Source organism: Eutrigla gurnardus, assembly GCF_963514095.1.
Source record: "Eutrigla gurnardus genome assembly, chromosome: 21".
In the NCBI taxonomy this organism is placed as follows: Eukaryota; Metazoa; Chordata; class Actinopteri; order Perciformes; family Triglidae; genus Eutrigla; species Eutrigla gurnardus.
Genome location: NC_139932.1, coordinates 15,750,211 through 15,774,284, shown reverse-complemented (window position 1 = coordinate 15,774,284; position 24,074 = coordinate 15,750,211). Strand labels below are relative to the sequence as shown.

General features: G+C 45.4%; 1 protein-coding gene across 2 annotated transcripts; it reads right to left on the bottom strand.

Annotated features, from left to right (window-relative positions):
* Positions 1–2,098: 2,098 nt before the first annotated feature.
* Positions 2,099–10,407, bottom strand: LOC311032075 (AT-rich interactive domain-containing protein 2-like). Of its 2 annotated transcripts, none has more exons than XM_084038685.1 (5): positions 8,449–8,575; positions 4,528–4,746; positions 4,149–4,207; positions 3,646–3,715; positions 2,099–3,437 (listed from the first exon to the last, which is right to left on the bottom strand). In XM_084038685.1, exons 1-5 carry the CDS (start codon positions 8,498–8,500, stop codon positions 3,052–3,054), a joined length of 786 nt encoding a protein of 261 aa, XP_083894811.1. In that variant the 5' UTR covers positions 8,501–8,575; the 3' UTR covers positions 2,099–3,051. The 2 variants fall into 2 exon arrangements, with proteins under 2 accessions (XP_083894811.1, XP_083894812.1); XM_084038686.1 differs by lacking the exon at positions 8,449–8,575 and adding an exon at positions 10,377–10,407 and having other exon boundaries at positions 2,100–3,437.
* Between the last annotated feature and the right edge of the window lie 13,667 nt (positions 10,408–24,074).

The following is a 24,074-nucleotide window of genomic DNA, read 5'->3' as shown; positions in this document are numbered from 1 at the left end:
TTTGGGCAAACACAACAACTCACAGCCAAGCGTAAATCAGGCTTTCCGATTGGCTGTAAAAGCCGCTACGGGAGCCAATACGAGCGTCCGATGCATAAACGTAACTCTATACGTCACTCGCAAGATGGCGGATGAGAAGTGATCGATATACATAAACAAAACGGAGAAATGCGCCACGGAGACGAGGAGACATCTAGTCACACATTTTACAACTTTACGCATTCGTTTTGTTGTCGGGAATAAATCGCTCACATGGGCAAGCAGGGTACCGTTGTTTAGCCCCGATACTCTCTGTCGTTTACGGACATTCTGAGGCTGACTTTCCGCCATCGCGCCAACTAAATTCAGAATGAATGACCGTGTATGACGCGCTGGTGTGCTTCCTGAACAACGGTCCGTGTGGAACAATCGGATCCCTGCACATAGGCGCGTCATAGGAATTTAACGAGGCTTCGAGGCAGATGTTTTGCCTCGAGGAATTTTCATAATCGAGTTAATCGAGTAACTCGATGAATCGTTGCAGCCCTACAGCCATCTAAGCTGTCTCTTAATAACTTAAGCACAGCCAACCGTTCAGGACCATGATTGGGTGCATACATATTAATAAAAGTAAAGGTAAAACTTTCTATTTCTGCCTTGACCATCAGAACTCTGCCTGCTACAATCTCTGTTCTGGATAGAATATTCACATTTAGTGAGGGAGAGAATAGAACAGCAACTCCAGCACTGAGATTAGAGCCATGGCTGAGTACATACTGACCCCCCCACCATATCCCCCAGTCTGTCTCATTCAGGCTATCACTGTGCGTTTCCTGTAAAAAAAATGACATCTAACTTTTTCTGTTTAATAACCTCTGACACTAAGGCTCTTTTCTGCGTACTTCTCCTCCCGTTAATATTTAAAGAGGCAACCTTTAAGGACTGCATAGTAGAAGAGTAGAAAAGAGACAACAGAACAGACAAATAGACACAGCAGAGAGGAAACACCCAGTGTTGTATGATCATGTTATTTTATTCTGAAATTTTTCATTTTCCTTGTTCTTTTGGTCCCTTTAAGACCTTTTTTCAGAGTGGTGACATGTTTTCTCAGACGGTAACGTCTCTTCTCACTCAGCAGGTCTATCCCTACAACCTTCTGAAGAGTGCTCACCGTCTGAATAAACTTTTTAATATCAGGGAAATAGTCACTTATTTCCACTGACCTGCCAAAAGAATCATCGAGGAACTCATTTACCTCTTTAAGAGAATACAGGTCCGTGATCTGAGAGACACTGTCTGCTACAGACACACTGTCAGAGTCAATCTCCTCATCTGAGTCCATTCCTATCACCTGACTGTTGTCTGTAAACGTCTGCAGCTCAGTCTGGTGCCCAGCACCTGCAGCCTGCAGCTCCTGCTCCATAAAAACAGCCTCCCCCTGTCCTGATGTACCTGCCTCCCCCTGTCCTGATGTACCTGCCTCCCCCTGTCCTGATGTACCTGCCTCCCCCTTTCCTGATGTACCTGCCTCCCCCTGTCCTGATGTACCTGCCTCCCCCTGTCCTGATGTACCTGCCTCCCCCTTTCCTGATGTACCTGCCTCCCCCTGTCCTGATGTACCTGCCTCCCCCTTTCCTGATGTACCTGCCTCCCCCTTTCCTGATGTACCTGCCTCCCCCTGTCCTGATGTACCTGCCTCCCCCTGTCCTACTTCACTAGCCTCCACTGGCTCTGTTGCGCTCACCTCCCCAGATGTACTAGGCCCAGCCTGTTCAGCCCTACTCACCTTATTCCAATTACTTTCCTTTTCTACACTCACAACATTTACACTCTCCTTCCCTGCTTCCTCTCTCGAGACACCTGGCTGTGCGTCAGCCGCGGAGGCTCCGCGCGCGGAGCCAGTCGCCGCTGCCGCCAGCGCAGGCGCTGCGGCCCCGCCGCCGCCAGCCCCAGCGGCCCCGCCGCCGCCAGCCCCAGCGGGTCCCGCACGCGGAGCGGCCCCGTCGCCGGCTGGCGCGCCCCGGCGGCTGGCGCGCCCGCAAGGCGAGCGGCCCCGCCGCCGCCAGCCCCAGCCGCGTGCTGTCTGTGCAGACAAGCAATGCGTTTATGGCCCACGTCACCACATTCAAAACATTTCATGTTCCCTGAACTCGCGTACACCATGTAAAACGTCTCCTCGTGTCGGACACGGAAGGACACATCCAGTGTCTGAGTTGACGAGTCCAAAAACATAAATACTTGTCTCCGCAGAGACTGAACATGCTTCAATTTGTCATCTTTGCATCCCAAAGCAACAGTGCGAAACCCACTGGCAAACTTACCGAACCGCTTCAGCTCTCGTTCCAGCGCTTCATTCGGGATGAAAGGAGGAACGCCGGACACGGTTATCCGGGTAGAGGACACCGCCAGTGGGGAAATCGGAAAAAACTCCTCATCCAACATTAACCCACTCTCGATGAGTTCACTGACACAACTCTGGTCTTTTAAAAACACCACGAGGGCTTTATTCATGCGGGAGGCATATAGGATGTTTCCGTGGCCTATCTGCTCTCCCACAGCCAGCAACACCTGCTCCACGGTGGAGCTGTGTGGTGGAACCAGCCTCACTCCCTGTCTCAGTGACACAGGTGGCGTCTCAGAGGACGCCATCCTCGCCACGAGGCACGGAAATCACACAAAAACAACACTAAACGGATTTTATACAATAAACTAACTAATATGACAAACAATAATCATACAATAAGAAACAGTAAGAAATCAGTGTCAAAGCATCTGATCTGCACAAGTTTAAATCCAACCTTCACACTTTTGGTCGAGTTGTTTTTGGTTTTGAAAAGCCTGAAAGAAGATGAATAAGATAAAAAAGATTCTCCCATGACTTCAAATATCGAGCACCACTTTCACTGAACACCACTTCAACACGTGGAGAAATTCAAAGTGGTGTTTAGTTACCATTACAATGCTACAACAATTGCTGCATGGAGGAGGTCAATTCAAACCTGGTCAGACCACTGAATAGTGTAATACAGTTTACAAGGTTTTCTTCTTTTGAAATGTAGGAACTGAACATCATCAAGAAGCAGAAGGACGGCTAAGAAGAGTGTTTGTGGTGTCACAGTAACGTTTTTGAGGAAAAAAAAACTTTTCCAAGTCACCCAGGTCATATTTGGCATGAAGTTCTGACTTTAGAGCCTCAAACAGACCAACCTCGGCAGCCACGTTGCCCAACGTGTCCAGTCCAAGCTGTCGGAGTGAGATGAGGTTACAGTGGGCACAGAGCAAAAGGAAGCGCAGGCACGTTCGGTTGGCCGCCAGCAGCTTGACATTGGCCTCCTCGAAGGAGAGGTTCCGCAGGATGACGGCGATCTGCAGCACCCGCTGGGCCTCCATGTCGCTGATACCCGGTTTCCGCGGCGGGTGGAAGAGGCTCTGCCAGCGCTCCTCACACGACGTACCGTCTGCAAAGAGGACAGCAGCCATCTTTCACTTATTGTTTGAAAACCTTCCGAAACTGGAATGTGAAACACTAAGCATGGGAGGAGTTTTAAAAACACAACTTCACACTTCACACTTGTAGGTATGATGCAAGAAGAACTGAAAAGGGAAGTCGGCGTAAACAAATCACAAGTTGTGCATATCACAGCGTTTTAACACCAAGTGGTTTACCTTGTGCTGGACTGTTCTTGTCCCAGATCAGCTCCCTGACTTCAACGTCCTCCACCACCTCTTTCCAGAACTGCAGGAGGACAAGCAGCTGTTAGCGTAGAACGTGTTGCCAAAATTCACCAAGAGTAAGTTAATTAGTCAATTAATTATCTCCACACAAACACACAGACGAAACCCTTTTGAATGAAGTGCCACTGAGAACGACAGTGACTCTTCTTAAGGACATGAGAAACACACACACGACTGGGAATAAATTAATAATAATAAATTGCATTATTTCTGAGTTATGTCTGTACTTTCATGCATGCCGCTTTAAATTGAGTGAGATCCCAGCGAGTTGACCTCCATCTTGATGTAAAGATCTCTCGGAGAAAAAACATCTCGGAGGTTCCTCTGTTCAGACCATAAATCGCCAAACCGAGAGACATATTTAGCAAGTCGAGTTGCAGAGGATGCAAAAAGGTCACAGAAATTAAGCCTTTTTATTCTACTTATCTACTCACCCTGACAAAGGTTTTCTCCTTCCAGTCCGTCCCGAACACCCCAGAGAAGCTGCCTATCGCTATGGAAGGAACAGAGGGAGGGTTAGAGTCTCAGCTCCATATTATTGCTGCTCCCTTGTTCTTCAATTCCCCCTTAAAAAATGACGATAACACGGGACCTTTGATCCGAGAACAAAAGCGGTGAAAAAGGATGCAAATTGGTGTAAGTATAAAAAAACTAGCTAAACTAATATTTGTTGAAAAAACTAGCATTTTCAACAAATATTCTCTAGACTAATTAAATTATATGTATATTACAAAGCTTCTTTGTTGTCTGGAGCTCTAGTGTGTGGATCTAAATAACATCTAAACTAAAAAAGAGCACAATCTGAGGACGTACAGTCATCGAAGACGCCGGCGTGGGCCAGCAGCAACGTGACCAGTTTGGGGTCCTTGTCCAGCTGCATGGCGTGCTTGCTCTCATTGGAGAGCAGAGTGCAAACGTTAACAGCAAAGTCCACTTCGTTGGGGAGGCCCGAGAGGAGAGACAGCACCAGTTTGTTGTAGTCGCACGGCGGGAGGAAGTCTGAAGAGAGTCCATAGCTTTGGCAGAGATAGTCTGGGAGAGAAGAGACAAAACGCATCTCAGGGTTACTAATCTGGCATTTAAATGTCAGTGAGCTGAGAGAAACGTCAGGTTCCTACATTATGTAACACATGTCTACAGTACATGGGCTAAGGTGACTATCATGTACTTTTAAGGTTAGGTCAAAATCAGAAGAAATAGTTTCGCTCAAGGAGGATTTAAATGACGTGGACCACAGTGAAAAAGAGTAACAAAACAATTCTTTATTGGCAGGAAAGCCACTCTTAATACCGACACTGAATTAGCTCAGCTATAACTGGATTAATAATTTTCTCTATGTATCAAAACCCAGTAAATTCAACCTGGTATTTACTAGGGGTGTGCAAAAAAATCGATTCTCATAAGAATCACGATTCTCATTTACTCCGATTCAGAATCGATTTAAAATGTCCCAAAATCGATTTTTAAAAAAAAATATATAATAATAAAAATCCGCTGGCTGTCGACTTTTATTTTGAAACGACGCGGGAGTCGGGGCGTCATGACATCACCACGCAGCCTGTTCTGAACACATGCATGCGCGGAAACCACCAAAACAAGGAGAAAACTACACTAATGGAGGAGGAAAGAGAGATTCAACTGGCCCCGTCCTCGTTGAAGGCAAAGATTTGGACTCATTTTGGTTTTTACCGAATGCCTGGAAAGACCGAGCTTGACATGAGCTTCATAGTTTGCAGGATTTGCAAAAGTAAGATTAAACACTTCGGGAACACCACAAATGCGCGGGCTCACATCACCAGGCATCACCCAGAGTTAATGGACACGGCACAGAGTCAGCCACCAGCGGCAGACCAACGCACACTGCATTGCTTCACCAAACTCTCTGCCAACTCCGAGCGGGCAAAAAAAATAACCAGGTCTATCGCCTGCTTCATCGCCAAAGACTTACGACCTTACAGTGTGGTGGAGAACGAGGGGTTTATTTGCATGTTGCAGGCAGCGGAGCCCAGGTACGCTATACCATCACGCAAGGTTTTCACTGAGACAGCTGTGCCGCAGCTTTACCAAGAGACTAAAATAAAGGTCGCCAGTGCCTTGACCAAAACCGCCAGAGTGGCACTAACATGTGATGCATGGACATCGAGAGCAACTCAGTCTTTTGTGACTTTCACCGCTCACTATATAACTGATACGTGGCTGCTCGAGTCCCGAGTTTTGCAAACTCGCGTAATGCACGAAAGCCACACTGCTGTAAATGTTAATGCCATGTTTCACTCCGTTGCTGAAGAATGGGGACTGACTGTCTCGGATCTCGTCATAGTGACTGATAATGCAGCCAATATGCTCGCCGCTACACAGATTGATAACTTGGCACACATAACATGTTTTGCCCATACTCTCAACCTGGCTGCTCAAAGAGCACTGAAGCTAACTGCTGTGTCAAGACTGCTTGGGAGGATCAGACGAATAACTGGTTTCTTTCACCGCAGCACCATCGCAAATCATGAACTGCAAGAGAAACAGAAACTTCTACAGTTGCCGGTGCATAAACTGAAAACCGATGTCCCTACACGATGGAACAGCGCACTGGACATGATCGAGCGATTCCTCGAACAGCAGCCTGCTATTTGTGCCGCGCTCCTATCCCCAAATGTGAGAAGATGTGGAAGCGACATCTGCACACTCAGCGAGACGGACGTCTCCACTGCCGAGGAAATAGCATCCGCGCTGAAACCAATGAAAGAAGCAACGCACATCATGTCGGAGGATTCTACACCTACGCTCTCTGTTATTGCTCCTCTGCATGCTCAGTTGCTGCATGACACAGGGCTAGCTGGCACTGTTGCTGACGCTCCAGTTATTCGTGAAATCAAACGTGCAATCCATGAAGATATGGCAAAAAGATACAGTAGTGCGCGGGATAAACGCATGCTTTACGCTGCTTCGCTTTTGGACCCGAGATTCAAAGCCTTGCCTTTCCTCACCCAGGAGGACCAGCTGGAAGTCCATGCAAATATAGTTGGAGATGCTGCAGCATTTGAGGTAATAACTGTTCTTAAACAATATATATTTTTGTAAACTGCATAACACATATGTATTAAATGTAGGTCAAAGTTAAATGATGCCATCTCATACACCCATCTTGCATGGTTGTATTGTATTCTTATTTTATTTTACCATAAAATGAGGGACTGGTGGTGTGATATAATATGTTATAGTTAATAATATATTGTACATAATGACTAATATGATTGTTGATTTTTCCTCTGTAGCGGCGTGTGAACTTGGAGGAGGCTGAGGTCATGCCTGGGACACCACAGCCAGAACCAGAAGAAGGCCCTGCTCCAAAAAGAAGGCCTTCTGCACTAGTTACTCTATTGGGCAAGACATTTGTTGCGGCCAGTGCTGTCCGTAAATCTGCCAGCACCAGAGCTGAAGAGGAGCTGAAGAAATACCTGGAAGCCCCTCCACTGTCTCTGTCAGAGGACCCCCTCAGCTGGTGGAGCACCCATGAGACAGGTTTCCCTCTCTTGGCTAGACAAGCTAAACGCTACTTGTGTGTGCCTGGCACTAGCGTTGCAGCTGAACGAGTATTCTCCACTGCTGGGGATATAGTGACAGCTCAGCGAAGTAGTCTTACACCAGCACATGTGGACCAGCTTCTTTTCCTACAAAAGAACCTGGATGTTGCACCTGCAAATGGACAGTAATCTTGGACACAGTTCATGTCAAGTTCTGTCTTATGTCCTGTCTTTCATGATTTGTTGACAATCATACAATTAGTTGCACTGTTGTGGACAGTTCTATTGTTGCAAGAGGCACTTTAATGAAAAATGCAGAGGCAGCTAACTTATGGCTACTATTTTTCACAAAAAAAGCACTTTTATTTTCATAACTTGTTTTTCTTAAAGCTACTGAGAAATATTTATGTTTTTCATTTGTACAACAGTTGTGTTCCATGTAAAAAGAAATTATTATATATATTATACAGAGGCACTTTATTTTTGTCCCAACTTATTTTATAACTAGCTACTTAGAGTAGCAGTTGTGCAGGTCCACACACTGTTTTTGGAAAAGGCACTTTCCTTCGAATTTAAAAAGGCAGCATCTTTAACTGCACTGTTTCTTTTTTTTTATAAAGAGGCATTTCTTATTTTTGTTACTTAACAGTTGTAATAAATCCATCTGAGCAGAGATACATGTTTAAAACGTAATAAATGTGAAACAGACAATTTAATGTCTCCATTTGTCATTCTCTCGCAAAGCAGACTGGAGTAGATCATGAGGATCCTTTGCACACCTATAGATTGAAGCAGAAATCATTATGAATCAAATAGTTTTGAATCGAAAATCGATTTGAATCGAAAATCGATTTTAAATCGAATCGTAGCCCCAAAAATCGGAATCGAATCGAATCGTGAGATGGTAGAAGATTCCCACCCCTAGTATTTACCATTCAAAACCTCAGTTGTAACCAACAGCATAAACAAATTTACAACTCACAAAAATGTTGTTTAAAGTGCAAATGAAAAAGAAAAATATTGTTCAAAGTACAAATGAAATAATGGGCCCAAAATAATAAACAAACAAAGTCCAATAAAGTCCAAAAATAGTCAAATGTCCAATTTAGTCAGTGTCCACAGTTTTTGTATTAGTCCTTTAATGTATGGTAGTGCAATTGTTTATGTAATTGTTCATCTACCCGGGTAGTGTGATTTTTTTTTTAGTCTTAACTGTATGGTGTGATAGATGCTTTCTCCAGATGCACGATGAGCTGTTCCGACATCACACCCTCCACGCATGTAAGCCGGTGTCCTGCTCCACGTTCCTCGGGTTTGGGCTCTGGCTCGCCATCAGAATCGTTTCATTCACCAAAATAAAACCAACCTGCATAGAGCAGCAGTTTTATATCTATTGTTAATCTCTTTCTCTCTTTTTATACATTTATCTAAATCAACTCCACAGTATTTATTCTCTTTTTAAATCTCAAATCAATGAACTTGACTATTCACATTGACAATGTTTCATATACAGCAGCCCTCGACATTAACGGTTGCCCGCTTGCCCGGGGCAGGTAAACTCTGTGATCGGGCAACTAAAATGTGACGTGTAGTTGCCCGTTCGGGCAAGTGATTTTTTTTCTTTGAAAATACACTAAATTGACAAAATAAACGTCCTCCTATATCGCGGAAGCGGAGCTTTCTACAGCGCTGTGCTGCGGTTTTCGGCCAAACAGAATAAGAAGAATCGTAACAATAATTTCCCCCGTCACCTCCGGGCTCCGGTGTACGACAACCGCTACAAATAAGTCACGTTATGTTCCTTCAGCCTCCGAAAACTGGCCAAGTGCCGGGTAAATGTAACGCAAATAAAAGAAAGACACCTGAAAACGAGACCCCGGGCCCGTCGGGATACGAAACTAAAAGGCAAAGGAACTTTTTAATAAGTTGGATTGAGAATTTTCCGTGGGTCCGTCATGACAAGGGGCTCAGAGAATGAAACGGAAATTTGAAGCCCTAGTCCACAATTCTGTTTTGCCAAAGTTAATCTACACTAGCCATGTTTCCATCCAAAGTGATTCGAATTACTGGGAAATGCGCATTAAAAGAAATTCGAATCATGTGTGTTTCCATCAAAAGAACGGACTTTGGTGAAAACTACAAATTCGCGCGAGTTTTCTAAGTCACGCGAGATTTTCCGCGGGTTGGCAAGGCAACCAGCCTGTAAACATTCCGTCGTCTTCCTGCCGGTGACACCGGCTGGACCGGCCGGTGCTTGGGTGAGGTGCATGGGCTTTTCACACAGCCTTGTGGGCACAAGTGGCCCGAGTTCGGCCGTGTTCAGCTGTCTGTCTCCCGGCTGGTTTGCGTGCTGCGCGTCTTGGCGTTTCGCGTTCGACGGAGAGTCCGCCTGTGTGGACTCGCGTGGGGCTGGGCGGGCCGGTGTTTGACCGATGTCCGAGGGCTTTTCAGCAAGCTCTGACGGTGAGAGTCCCGACAGTTCGGCGTGGTTGAGGTCTCTATTTAAATGTCAAACACCGGAAGCAGTCGGGGTGAAAGTGCGCTACGTCACACTTGATTCGCATACAGCTGTTTCCATCCCATTCGAATCAACCAAAACCCGGCCATAGCGAGCGTATTTCATTTTGTGCGAATCAGGGGATTTTAATGCGAATCACGGCGTTTCCATCATCATTTTCCGATGCGATACATCTAGATGCGCATCTAAACAGCTGATGGAAACGCACCTATTGTCTTTTTGTATTTTTTTTCCATCACAAACGGTTATGTACTTTAAGTAAAGACCGCGAGTTCAAGCTGGTCTCACCATGCTAGGTTTCCTCGGTTCAGAGAATGAAATACATTTTGAGGCCCTTTCTTCTGTTGGGCTGACAGGTGGTTTGACAGCTTTGCAGACCATAATTGTTATGTTTTGTATTTGTATTTACATTATAATAAATTATTATAAAATAAAACAAATACCTGTTTTATACATTTTCTTAATAGGCCGACGTTTTCCATTTTGGGCAAGTACATTTTGCCATCGGGCAAGTAAAACAATACAGCCACTTGCCCGAAGGGCAAGTGGCTTAAAATGCTTAATGTCAAGGCCTGGTTAGCCCATTTATGGAGGGGAAGCAGCACAAGCTAAATCTCAGTTACCTTGATTTGTGTGCATGCTCGCTTCTCTGCATCCACTTCAGCCTATGAGGAAAGAAAAAATGTATGTTCAATGTAAGCTTGCAGATTGCATAAGCTAACCAACTTCATGTCCATGCATTACTACGGACGTAACTAGCACTCAAGTGCATAAAAGTTACTGAGTCGGCTAATGGCTAAAACTAGCTGCAACTTAACGTTCTTCGTCTTAAAATAGCTACTAGGCCTACGTTAGTTCATTCGGGTGCATGTAAGAAGAAGAAAAATATTTACCAGATAAGGGCGCTTCACATAAATATCAGCGCCACACAAAGAAACGCTACGGCTGCTAACTGAAAGGAGTAACTAGCTAATAGTCATCGTTAACGGCGCAGGCGCCGCAATTCAAAAATTAGCGCGAATCACCGCGGCCATTGCCCGGTACCCTAAAAGTAAAAACATCGCAGTCTAACGATCAGACACTTTATTATTTGTGATACCCATGCAACGTTATAACAAGCAAAGCAGATTTGACAAGTTTGTTTGGTTTACTTACAAGTTAATCCATGAACGAAGATGAGACGCGGACTCTCGCACACGGCAGCCATCTTGGACAAAAAAATTTGCGTCGGTCAGTGCAGCAGACACACAACGTAGTGACGTCATGACGTCCGTGTACGGAGCGTTTACTCAAAAGCGATCATTGATGGGGAATACTTTACTCATAAGTGCTATGCCACAGAAAATGAAAACTAGATTAATCGTTCACATCACTGATTAGTTATAAGTTATTTCAACTATTAAACAGATTTTAATTATTGTGCCCTCAGTCCTCATATGCAATGATGATGTCATCATTCCATTTTCCCCTTCAGTGCCTTTGATCTTTTTTTGTCCACTCTGCAGACAGCACAGTGACACTGCCTTTGATCCCATTCTATTAAGTGATGTCCATGCTGATGACATCACAGAGACATCAAAGGATCAACGCCAGTGAATCTATAAATACAAGTTCAACACATCCATTATTAGTAGTGTTGCAGGGAAGCCTGATCTAATTCAGATACAATCTAAAAAAGATACGATCTGAAACAAGAACGCTTTCAGACCCAGGAGAAGCAGGAGAAGTGCGACGATCACGCCTACTACATCCCACTGATGGCGGACGAGCAGAAGAAACTGAAGGACAGGTACCAAAAGGACCTGGCCAAGATGAGGCAGAGCTCAGAGACCAGCATCAGCCTGCTCAATACAGAAGTCAGCCTGCTCAAGAAATTAGTCCAACAAAAGGAGGACGAGAAAAAGAGTATGGGGAATAGATTCAAAGAGGAGCTGGCCCTGAAAAAGACCATGGAGGACGAGAAAAAGACCATGGAGGACAAGTTCCAGAAGGAGCTGGCCGATGAAGTACAGAACTCGGAGACAAAACTCAGAGAGGTCCAGCAGCAATACAGGGACGTGGAGACCTTTGCTCTGCTCCTGGGGTTGAAGAGGATGAGGAGTGAAGGAAACTTCGAGGACATGTGCCAAAAGGACCTGGCCGAGTCACAGCAGAACTCGGAGACAATACTCCAAGAGGTCCAGGACAAATGCAGGGACCTGGAGAAACTCACTCTGCTCCTGTGGCCAAAGAAGAAGAGGAGTATATTCTTCTCCATGGACAGTTTCCAAAAGGACCTGGCCAAGTCACAGAGCCCGGAAGAAAAAATTAACCTGCTGGAGACAGGAGTAAAGTTCCTCCTGACAAAAGTCCAACAAATGCAGGACAATGAAAAGATGATGGAGGACAAGAAAAAGACGATGGAGTACGAGAAAAAGAGCATCCAGCAGAGGCACGAAAGTGAACTGGCCAGGTTGAATCAGAGCTCAGAGAAAATGATCCAACTCCTGAAGGAAAGCGAAAAGCAGACAAAGGCACACCACCAAAAGGAACTGGACTCAAAGACCCAGAGCGTAGAGCGGAACGTCAGCCTTTTAGTATTACAAAAAATGAAGGATGAGAGAAAGAGCATGGAGACCAATGTCCGACAAATGTGGTACGAGAAAAACAGCATGGAGGACAAGTTCCATAAGGAGCTGGCCGAGTCACAGCAGAGAGCAGCGACCAACATCAGCCAGCTGCAGACCAACATCAGCCAGCTGCAGACCAACATCCGCCAGCTGGAGACCAACATCAGCCTGCTGGAGACCAAAGTCCAACAAATGAGGGACGAGAAAAACAGCATGGAGGACAAGTTCCAAAAGGAGCTGGCCGAGTCACAGCACAGAGCAGAGACCAATATCCGCCAGCTGGAGACCAACATTAGCCTGCTGGAGACCAACATTAGCCTGCTGGAGACAGAAGTCCAAAAAAAGGAGGACGAGAAAAACAGCATGAAAGACAAGTTCCAAAAGGAGCTGGCCGAGTCACAGCAGAGAGCAGAGACCAACATCAGCCTGCTGGAGACCAACATTAGCCTGCTGGAGACCAACATTAGCCTGCTGGAGACAGAAGTCCAACAAAAGGAGGACGAGAAAAACAGCATTGAGGACAGGTACAGAAAGGAACTGTCCACGTCACAGCAGAGCTTGAAGACCAGGAGCAGTCTACTGGAGACCAGCAACAGCCTGCTTAAGAATAAAGTTCAACAAATGGAGGATGAGCTAAAGAGCATGGAGGACAAGTACACTGAGATGAGGCAGAGCTCAGAGACCAACATCAGCCTGCTGGAGACCAAAGTCCAACAAATGAAGGACGAGAAAAACAGCATGGAGGACAAGTTCCAAAAGGAGCTGGCCGAGTCACAGCACAGAGCAGAGACCAACATCAGCCTGCTGGAGACCAAAATCAGCCTGCTGGAGACAGAAGTCCAACAAAAGGAGGACGAGAAAAACAGCATTGAGGACAGGTACCGAAAGGACCTGTCCACGTCACAGCAGAGCTTGAAGACCAGGAGCAGTCTACTGGAGAGCAGCATCAGCCTGCTTAAGAAAAAAGTTCAACAAATGGAGGATGAGATAAAGAGCACGGAGGACAAGTACACCGAGATGAGGCAGAGCTCAGAGACCAACATCAGCCAGCTGGAGACCAACATCAACCAGCTGGAGACAGAAGTCAGCTTGCTCAAGACAAAAATCCAACAAATGGAGGACAAGTTCCAAAAGGATCTGACCGACTCAAAGGAGAGCTTGGACGCCAGCTTCAGCCTGCTCCAATTAGTAAACAAATACGTTGAGGCCGACGTGAAGATACTGAAGGAAAAAAACCAAGGGCTCCTGGCTGAACTCAAGGACCTGAAGAAGCTCTCTCTGATAGAACGGGAGAAGAAGCTGAAGAAGGAGGCAGCCAAGCGGGAGGAGAATAAGAAAGAACAGGCAAAGAAGCTGAAGAAGGAGGAAGCCAAGCGGGAGGAGGAGGAGAAAGAACGGGCGAAGAAGCTGAAGAAGGAGGAAGCCCAGCGGGAGGAGAAGGAGAAAGAACGGGAGAAGAAGCTGAAGAAGGAGAAAGCCAAGCGGGAGGAGGAGGAGAAAGAACGGGAGAAGAAGCTGAAGAAGAAGGAAGCCAAGCGGGAGGAGGAGGAGAAAGAACGTGAGAAGAAGAAGGAAGCAAAGCGGGAGGAGGAGAAGAAAGAACGGGCGAAGAAGCGGGAGAAGAAGCGGAAGAAGGAGGAAGCCAAGCAGAAGGAGGAGGAGAAAGAATGGGAGAAGCAGCTGAAGAAGGATGAAGCCAAGTGGGAGGAGGAGGAGAAAGAATGGGAGAAGAAGCTGAAGAAGAAGGAAGCCAAGCAGGAGAAGGAGGAGAAAGAACGGGAGAAGAAGCTGAAGAGAAAGGGTTAATTGTGCTGGACAAGGAGGAGGCTGCTGGTTTTTCAGCTCAGGTTGGACAACAGTAGCCTCCCTTTCACCTCTCCACTCATCCTCCCGAGTTTCACCCAAAATATATACATATTCATATGTACATATATTTAAAAAAACACCCTTCATCCATCTACCTCGCCTCCATCTCCCTCCCCTCGGTCCTTCCTAACATCCAACTAAAAAAAGGGTTTTCTCCTGGGACGCAGGTTTCACCCAAAATATATACATATTCATATGTACATATATTTAAAAAAAACACCCAAGTGGGAGGAGGAGGAGAAAGAACGTGAGAAGAAGCTGAAGAAGGAGGAAGCCAAGCGGGAGGAGGAGGAGAAAGAACGGGAGAAGAAGCTGAAGAGAAAGGGTTAATTGTGCTGGCAAAGGAGGAGGCTGCTGGTTTTTCAGCTCAGGTTGGACAACAGTAGCCTCCCTTTCACCTCTCCACTCATCCTCCCGAGTTTCACCCAAAATATATACATATTCATATGTACATATATTTAAAAAAACACCCTTCATCCATCTACCTCGCCTCCATCTCCCTCCCCTCGGTCCTTCCTAACCTCCAACTTAAAAAAGCGTTTTCTCCTGGGACGCAGGTTTCACCCAAAATATATACATATTCATATGTACATATATTTAAAAAAACACCCAAGTGGGAGGAGGAGGAGAAAGAACGTGAGAAGAAGCTGAAGAAGGAGGAAGCCAAGCGGAAGGAGGAGGAGAAAGAACAGGAGAAGAAGCTGAAGAGAAAGGGTTAATTGTGCTGGACAAGGAGGAGGCTGCTGGTTTTTCAGCTCAGGTTGGACAACAGTAGCCTCCCTTTCACCTCTCCACTCATCCTCCCGAGTTTCACCCAAAATATATACATATTCATATGTACATTTAAAAGAACACCCTTCATCCATCTACCTCGCCTCCATCTCCCTCCCCTCGGTCCTTCCTAACCTCCAACTTAAAAAAGGGTTTTCTCCTGGGACGCAGGTTTCACCCAAAATATATACATATTCATATGTACATATAAAAAAACACCCTTCATCCATCTACCTCACCTCCATCTCCCTCCCTTCGGTCCTTCCTAACATCCAACTAAAAAAAGGGTTTTCTCCTGGGACGCAAGTTTCACCCAAAATATATACATATTCCTATGTACATATAAAAAAACACCCTTCATCCATCTACCTCACCTCCATCTCCCTCCCCTCGGTCCTTCCTAACCTCCAACTTAAAAAAGGGTTTTCTCCTGGGACGCAGGTTTCACCCAAAATATATACATATTCATATGTACATATATTTTAAAAAAAAACCCAAGTGGGAGGAGGAGGAGAAAGAACGTGAGAAGAAGCTGAAGAAGGAGGAAGCTAAGCGGGAGGAGGAGGAGAAAGAACGGGAGAAGAAGCTGAAGAAGGTGGAAGCCAAGCGGGAGGAGGAGGAGAAAGAACGTGAGAAGAAGCTGAAGAAGAAGGAAGCCAAGCAGAAGGAGGAGGAGAAAGAACGTGAGAAGAAGCTGAAGAGAAAGGGTTAATTGTGCTGGACAAGGAGGAGGCTGCTGGTTTTTCAGCTCAGGTTGGACAACAGTAGCCTCCCTTTCACCTCTCCACTCGTCCTCCCGAGTTTCACCCAAAATATATACATATTCATATGTACATTTAAAAGAACACCCTTCATCCATCTACCTCGCCTCCATCTCCCTCCCCTCGGTCCTTCCTAACCTCCAACTTAAAAAAGGGTTTTCTCCTGGGGCGCAGGTTTCACCCAAAATATATACATATTCATATGTACATATATTTAAAAAAACACCCTTCATCCATCTACCTCACCTCCATCTCCCTCCCTTCGGTCCTTCCTAACATCCAACTTAAAAAAGGGTTTTCTCCTGGGGCGCAGGTTTCACCCAAAATATATACATATTCGTATGTACATACATTTAAAAGAACACCCTTCATCCATCTACCTCGCCTCCATCTCCCTCCCCTCGGTCCTTCCTAACATCCAACTTAAAAAAGGGTTTTCTCCTGGGACGCAGGTTTCACCCAAAATATATACATATTCATATGTACATATATTTAAAAAAACACCCTTCATCCATCTACCTCACCTCCATCTCCCTCCCTTCGGTCCTTCCTAACATCCAACTAAAAAAAGGGTTTTCTCCTGGGACGCAGGTTTCACCCAAAATATATACATATTCATATGTACATATATTTAAAAAAACACCCTTCATCCATCTACCTCACCTCCATCTCCCTCCCTTCGGTCCTTCCTAACATCCAACTAAAAAAAGGGTTTTCTCCTGGGACGCAGGTTTCACCCAAAATATATACATATTCCTATGTACATATAAAAAAACACCCTTCATCCATCTACCTCACCTCCATCTCCCTCCCCTCGGTCCTTCCTAACCTCCAACTTAAAAAAGGGTTTTCTCCTGGGACGCAGGTTTCACCCAAAATATATACATATTCATATGTACATATATTTAAAAAAACACCCTTCATCCATCTACCTCACCTCCATCTCCCTCCCTTCGGTCCTTCCTAACATCCAACTAAAAAAAGGGTTTTCTCCTGGGACGCAGGTTTCACCCAAAATATATACATATTCATATGTACATATATTTAAAAAAACACCCAAGTGGGAGGAGGAGGAGAAAGAACGTGAGAAGAAGCTGAAGAAGGAGGAAGCCAAGCGGAAGGAGGAGGAGAAAGAACGGGAGAAGAAGCTGAAGAGAAAGGGTTAATTGTGCTGGACAAGGAGGAGGCTGCTGGTTTTTCAGCTCAGGTTGGACAACAGTAGCCTCCCTTTCACCTCTCCACTCATCCTCCCGAGTTTCACCCAAAATATATACATATTCATATGTACATTTAAAAGAACACCCTTCATCCATCTACCTCACCTCCATCTCCCTCCCCTCGGTCCTTCCTAACCTCCAACTTTAAAAAAGGGTTTTCTCCTGGGACGCAGGTTTCACCCAAAATATATACATATTCATATGTACATATAAAAAAACACCCTTCATCCATCTACCTCACCTCCATCTCCCTCCCTTCGGTCCTTCCTAACATCCAACTAAAAAAAGGGTTTTCTCCTGGGACGCAAGTTTCACCCAAAATATATACATATTCCTATGTACATATAAAAAAACACCCTTCATCCATCTACCTCACCTCCATCTCCCTCCCCTCGGTCCTTCCTAACCTCCAACTTAAAAAAGGGTTTTCTCCTGGGACGCAGGTTTCACCCAAAATATATACATATTCATATGTACATATATTTAAAAAAACACCCAAGTGGGAGGAGGAGGAGAAAGAACGTGAGAAGAAGCTGAAGAAGGAGGAAGCCAAGCGGGAGGAGGAGGAGAAAGAACGGGAGAAGAAGCTGAAGAAGGTGGAAGCCAAGCGGGAGGAGGAGGAGAAAGAACGTGAGAAGAAGCTGAAGAAGAAGGAAGCCAAGCGGGAGGAGGAGGAGAAAGAACGGGAGAAGAAGCTGAAGAGAAAGGGTTAATTGTGCTGGACAAGGAGGAGGCTGCTGGTTTTTCAGCTCAGGTTGGACAACAGTAGCCTCCCTTTCACCTCTCCACTCATCCTCCCGAGTTTCACCCAAAATATATACATATTCATATGTACATATATTTAAAAAAACACCCTTAATCCATCTACCTCACCTCCATCTCCCTCCCCTCGGTCCTTCCTAACCTCCAACTTAAAAAAGGGTTTTCTCCTGGGACGCAGGTTTCACCCAAAATATATACATATTCATATGTACATATATTTAAAAAAACACCCAAGTGGGAGGAGGAGGAGAAAGAACGTGAGAAGAAGCTGAAGAAGGAGGAAGCCAAGCGGGAGGAGGAGGAGAAAGAACGGGAGAAGAAGCTGAAGAAGGTGGAAGCCAAGCGGGAGGAGGAGGAGAAAGAACGTGAGAAGAAGCTGAAGAAGAAGGAAGCCAAGCAGAAGGAGGAGGAGAAAGAACGTGAGAAGAAGCTGAAGAAGAAGGAAGCCAAGCGGGAGGAGGAGGAGAAAGAACGGGAGAAGAAGCTGAAGAGAAAGGGTTAATTGTGCTGGACAAGGAGGAGGCTGCTGGTTTTTCAGCTCAGGTTGGACAACAGTAGCCTCCCTTTCACCTCTCCACTCGTCCTCCCGAATTTCACCCAAAATATATACATATTCATATGTACATTTAAAAGAACACCCTTCATCCATCTACCTCGCCTCCATCTCCCTCCCCTCGGTCCTTCCTAACCTCCAACTTAAAAAAGGGTTTTCTCCTGGGGCGCAGGTTTCACCCAAAATATATACATATTCCTATGTACATATAAAAAACACCCTTCATCCATCTACCTCACCTCCATCTCCCTCCCTTCGGTCCTTCCTAACCTCCAACTTAAAAAAGGGTTTTCTCCTGGGACGCAGGTTTCACCCAAAATATATACATATTCATATGTACATATTTTTAAAAAAACACCCAAGTGGGAGGAGGAGGAGAAAGAACGTGAGAAGAAGCTGAAGAAGGAGGAAGCCAAGCGGGAGGAGGAGGAGAAAGAATGTGAGAAGAAGCTGAAGAAGAAGGAAGCCAAGTGGGAGGAGGAGGAGAAAGAATGTGAGAAGAAGCTGAAGAAGGAGGAAGCCAAGCGGGAGGAGGAGGAGAAAGAACGGGAGAAGAAGCTGAAGAAGGAGGAAGCCAAGCGGGAGCAGGAGGAGAAAGAACGGGAGAAGAAGCTGAAGAGAAAGAGTTAATTGTGCTGGACAAGGAGGAGGCTGCTGGTTTTTCAGCTCAGGTTGGACAACAGTAGCCTCCCTTTCACCTCTCCACTCATCCTCCCGAGTTTCACCCAAAATATATACATATTCATATGTACATATATTTAAAAAAACACCCTTCATCCATCTACCTCGCCTCCATCTCCCTCCCCTCGGTCCTTCCTAACCTCCAACTTAAAAAAGGGTTTTCTCCTGGGACGCAGGTTTCACCCATAATATACAGTGGTGCAAATACTTTGCTGTTTAATATTTATATACACTGTTTAGTATTTGGTCAGCCACCGATTGTGCAAGTTCTCCCACTTAAAATGATGACAGAGGCCTGTAATTTTCATCACAGGTACACTTCAAATGTGAGAGACAGAATGTGGAAAAAAAATCCTGGAAATCACATTGTAGGATTTTTAAAGAATTTATTTGTAAATGATGGTGGAAAATAAGTATTTGGTCACCTACAAACAAGCAAGATCTCTGGCTCTCACAGACCTGTAACTTCTTCTTTAAGAAGCTCTTCTGTCCTCCACTCGTTACCTGTGGGTCATTCCGTGTCATTTCATCAAATGCCTCCCACCTGACCATCTCAGAATGTCCTGAAAAAAATTAAATACAAAGACACACTTGTTAATAGGACAAATCCAAAATATTAGGTCTCTACTGTCAACAGTTTTCTCATGAAACGTCATTGAATGAAGGGTAGTTTAGACGGTTTTTGGCATCATGCTCTGAAAAGCCATTTTTAAACAGCAATATCTGGAAAACTAACCATTTTTGAGCCTTAATATCTGTGAAACTAATAATCTAAGAAAGACCATATTTTGTAGAATGTTTAAGCTAACACCAGAGATAGAGGCAGAAGTGATAGAAGTCTTTTATCTGTAAACATGGGAGCTCAGCCACTCTTCAAATGTACTACTTTATTTCAACAAGCTTCATTTTAAGTACCTACCATACTAGGTTATCATTGAGCTACGCCCCTGATATTCCATGTCTGGAGGCTATTAGTAACAGATGTACACTCTAGAAATTTTGAAGGCCACAGGTGAGATAGTTTTCCAGATAATGCCGTTTAAAAATGGCTTTTCAGAGCATGATGCCAAAAACCGTCTAAACTACCCTTCATTCAATGACGTTTCATGAGAAAACTGTTGACAGTAGAGACCTAATATTTTGGATTTGTCCTATTAACAAGTGTGTCTTTGTATTTAATTTTTTTCAGGACATTCTGAGATGGTCAGGTGGGAGGCATTTGATGAAATGACACGGAATGACCCACAGGTAACGAGTGGAGGACAGAAGAGCTTCTTAAAGAAGAAGTTACAGGTCTGTGAGAGCCAGAGATCTTGCTTGTTTGTAGGTGACCAAATACTTATTTTCCACCATCATTTACAAATAAATTCTTTAAAAATCCTACAATGTGATTTCCAGGATTTTTTTTCCACATTCTGTCTCTCACATTTGAAGTGTACCTGTGATGAAAATTACAGGCCTCTGTCATCTACCCTTCATTCAATTTTTTTTTTCAGGACATTCTGAGATGGTCAGGTGGGAAGATTTTCCGAAATTTTATGAAATGACACGGAATGACCCCTGTATTAATGGCACCTGTTTGAACTTGTTATCTGTATAAAAGAAACATACAAGACCATTGATCATCTCCCTCGATCTGGGGCTCCACGCAAGATCTCATCCCGTGGGGTCAAAATGATAATGAGAACGGTGAGCAAAAATCCCAGAACTACACGGGGGGACCTGGTGAATGACCTGCAGAGAGCTGGGACAAAAGTAACAAAGGTTACCATCAGTAACACACTCTGCTGACAGGGAATCAAATCCTGCAGTGCCAGATGTGTCCCCCTGCTTAAGCCAGTACATGTCCAGGCCCGTCTGAAGTTTGCCAGAGAGCATATGGATGATCCAGAAGAGAGTTGGGAGAATGTCATGTGGTCAGATGAAACCAAAATAGAACTTTTTGGTACAAACTCAACTCATCGTTTTTGGAGGAAGAAGAATGCTGAGTTGCATCCCAAGAAACCATACCTACTGGGAAGCATGGGGGTGGAAACATCATGCTTTGGGGCTGTTTTTCTGCAAAGAGGACAGGATGACTGATCCGTGTCAAGGAAAGAATGAATGGGGCCATGTATCGTGAGATTTTGAGCCAAAACCTTCTTCCATCAGTGAGAGCATGAAGATGAAACGAACGGCCTGCACTCCAGGAGGTGGTCATTACCTATTTTTATCCCCCTGCTAATCTACTGTTTCACACTCCAGGACGGTAGGTGGCAGCAATGCACCTTTAAGTTGGATGCCAGCTGCCCCGAAGAAGAAGAAGTAGTAGCAGCAGCAAAGAATCAAGACGTTCGGTAAAATGTGGCCGCTCGGAAAGTTTCAGGGCACGCCCTCTCAAATGGCCGTTCACTCGCCGTGTTTCCATTAGCCCCAGAGGGATTTACTAGACCCCGGAGGTGACGTACCACTCTGAATGGGTTTTGATTGCCGGTGATCGGCTGATCAGTGATACAACTGCACGCCTTTCTTCCTCAAAGTGAAAAATACAGAATGGATAACACCGGTAAACAACAGAAAGTAAAAGGTGGGGCTGAGAAGGCGGGGGGGAAAATTGCAACATTTAGATAGCGAAGCCGCTAAATGTCGCAAACTAACTGACATGTTCAGCAGGACAGCCAGCAGCAGCACAGCCAGCAGCAGCACAGTTCAGCCTCAGCAAGATAGGGCCACCTGGATGGCATAGTGTCATGAGCCACAATGAAAGTATTGTGACACTCATGCCAGGCATTATTGTTGTTGAGTTTCCGCATACCGATTGCTTTGGGCCGGGCCTAGCCAAAGTCCAGGGCCGTTTTTTAGTCCCAGTCCATCCCTGACTGACACTGTTGAGCAGTTTTGTTCCCGGACTTGGAGTTCACAACGCTGAAATGCAGGTCTTTCTATCTGCCGAGGGAGTTTCCTGTTGTTTCTCACCGCTGTTTACAGCCCACCACAAGCTAATGCTAAGCTAGTGTAACGGGCCACTCAGGGTTGCCAACTCTCAGGCTCACAGCGTGAGATTGATGGTGAAAGCGTGAGTGTCACGCCAGGAGCGTGAGAGTTGGCAACCCTGGGGCCACTATGTGCCAGTCTCGTGTATGTGGACCTGCACCTGCACATGGGGGACCAGACCGAGTCCAGGACAGCACGTCAACATCGCCCGCAGACTACACAACACACAATGAATCAGAACGGGGTGATGAGGGAGCTATCAGATCAATGGTGGACTCAGCCTTCAACACCTGTGGGGATCAAACCTGATGGCTAAAAGCAGATTCATGAGGAGACTGATTACCTCTAACGAGTTAAACCAGGAAACGGCCTCCTTCTGGCGCTCCTCCTTCTCCTCTGTGATTCACTCTAGGTGGCGCTGCAGGCTGCTGTTGGTCAGCTGCTGCTCTTACTACACCTCCACCTGGAAGATGGAGGTGCAATAATGTGTAGACTGAATACTGAGGATTGGATTGATACAAATATGGAGTTTACCACAGCTGGAAGGTGCTGGAAAAGCATGGACATGCACCTGGAAATATGCTTGAAAAGTGCTTGAACTTGACTTTGGAGAAGGTGGAGGAGCCCTGATTAATACTCATTCATCACATAGAACATACATTTCAAGCACTTTGAAGCACTGTATTCTAACTCCAACCCTTTTTCCAGGATTTCCAGCACCCGAACGAACCCTGATGAATGCAGCTGCTGGAGGAGGACACCAACGCTCCCTCTCTCACCAGCTCCATGATCTTCAGCTGCACCTCCATCATCTCCGATGTCATGGAGCTCTGCGTGCGTTGGCTCAGCGCTCGCAGCTCCTCCATCTCGTTATTGAGAGTCTCCGTCTGCACCTCCAGCTTCTGTTTCAGCTGCTTCTCCCTCAGCTGGGATTCCTCCAGGGCCGAATGCAGCCGCATCGCCTGGAGACAAACAGGAAGTTCCCTCTTCTTCACAACAGAAACACGGAGATCTCCGTCTCATTCACACACGGCCGGGTTTCTAACACACAGCGCTTCATGCCACTGCATGCACCTTGTTGTGGAGCTCGCTGACGGCGGTGCTGTGACTCCTCTCCAGGTGGACTCGTTGATCCTCCAGCTGCTGTCTCTGCTGGTTCTTCACAGTCGGACTACGACTCTTCAACGCCACCTCCTTCTGGAGGGAGTCCTTGTCCTGGTCCAGGGCCTTCTACACACACACACACACACACAAATGAAAGGGGTTAGCGGTACTGAGCCTTCACGTGGCAGCCCTGTTTTGACTAATTTTACAGTACCACAGTACTTATTAAGTGATTCTTTGTTGGAATCAAAAGAATGTTTATGAACGACAAAAACCACGAATACAAGGCAAAACGATACGAAAAAGGAGAAATGTGCAATTAATTCAGGGAAATTTTCATCTATTAACATGAAACTTTAGCTCCTAACAAAACAAATGAGAATGATGACACGGCAAAATGAGCCGACATGATTGATGAGGGTTCCTGCCCTGTGATTGGCTGCGAGCCGCCAGCTGAGGGTCCCTACCTTGTGTCTGCCACGGTAGACGTTGGCCGTGGCTCCCTGCCCCAGCAGGTGGTTGGTGATCAATAATTCAGATTACTGATCTATACCATCAATAAACATTAATCATCTTAATTATTTCCTGATTGTCAGAAGTGGCTGATTAATCTTCTTATTATGGATTAATGGATGTATTAATGACTAAGTTTGTCGTAGTGTTAGAAAATCATAAAGTTCACCAACTGAACGCTTCTTGTTACTTCATTAAACTTATTCTTTATGTACTCACATCAGGTCAGAGGGTGCCCTGACACCATGAAATCTGCACCTTCAAGCTCAAGCTCCCTGCAATGTAACAAACTAATCTAAAATAAAAAAACAAAAAAAGAATCCATTAATTCTGAGCTGACTGAGATCAAAACAGGGGTCAAAAAAAGGGGTAAAAAAAAGGTTATTGTTAACCCACCAACCCCAAATACACCTTATACACAGCACTGATCAACATATTGCACTAGTATGAATGGTAATATTGAATTGGGATTAATATGAATCTTTATTATTATTATAGTAGAATAAAAATA

Coding starts and splice junctions, on each gene's coding strand:
- LOC311032075 (XM_084038685.1), bottom strand. CDS start 8,500: ATGTCGGAACAGCTCATCGTGCATCTGGAGAAAGCATCTATCACACCA. Junction 4,208..4,527: donor CGCCGGCGTCTTCGATGACT/GTACGTCCTCAG, acceptor TTCCTTCCATAG/CGATAGGCAGCTTCTCTGGG. Junction 3,716..4,148: donor AGGAGAAAACCTTTGTCAGG/GTGAGTAGATAA, acceptor GTCCTCCTGCAG/TTCTGGAAAGAGGTGGTGGA.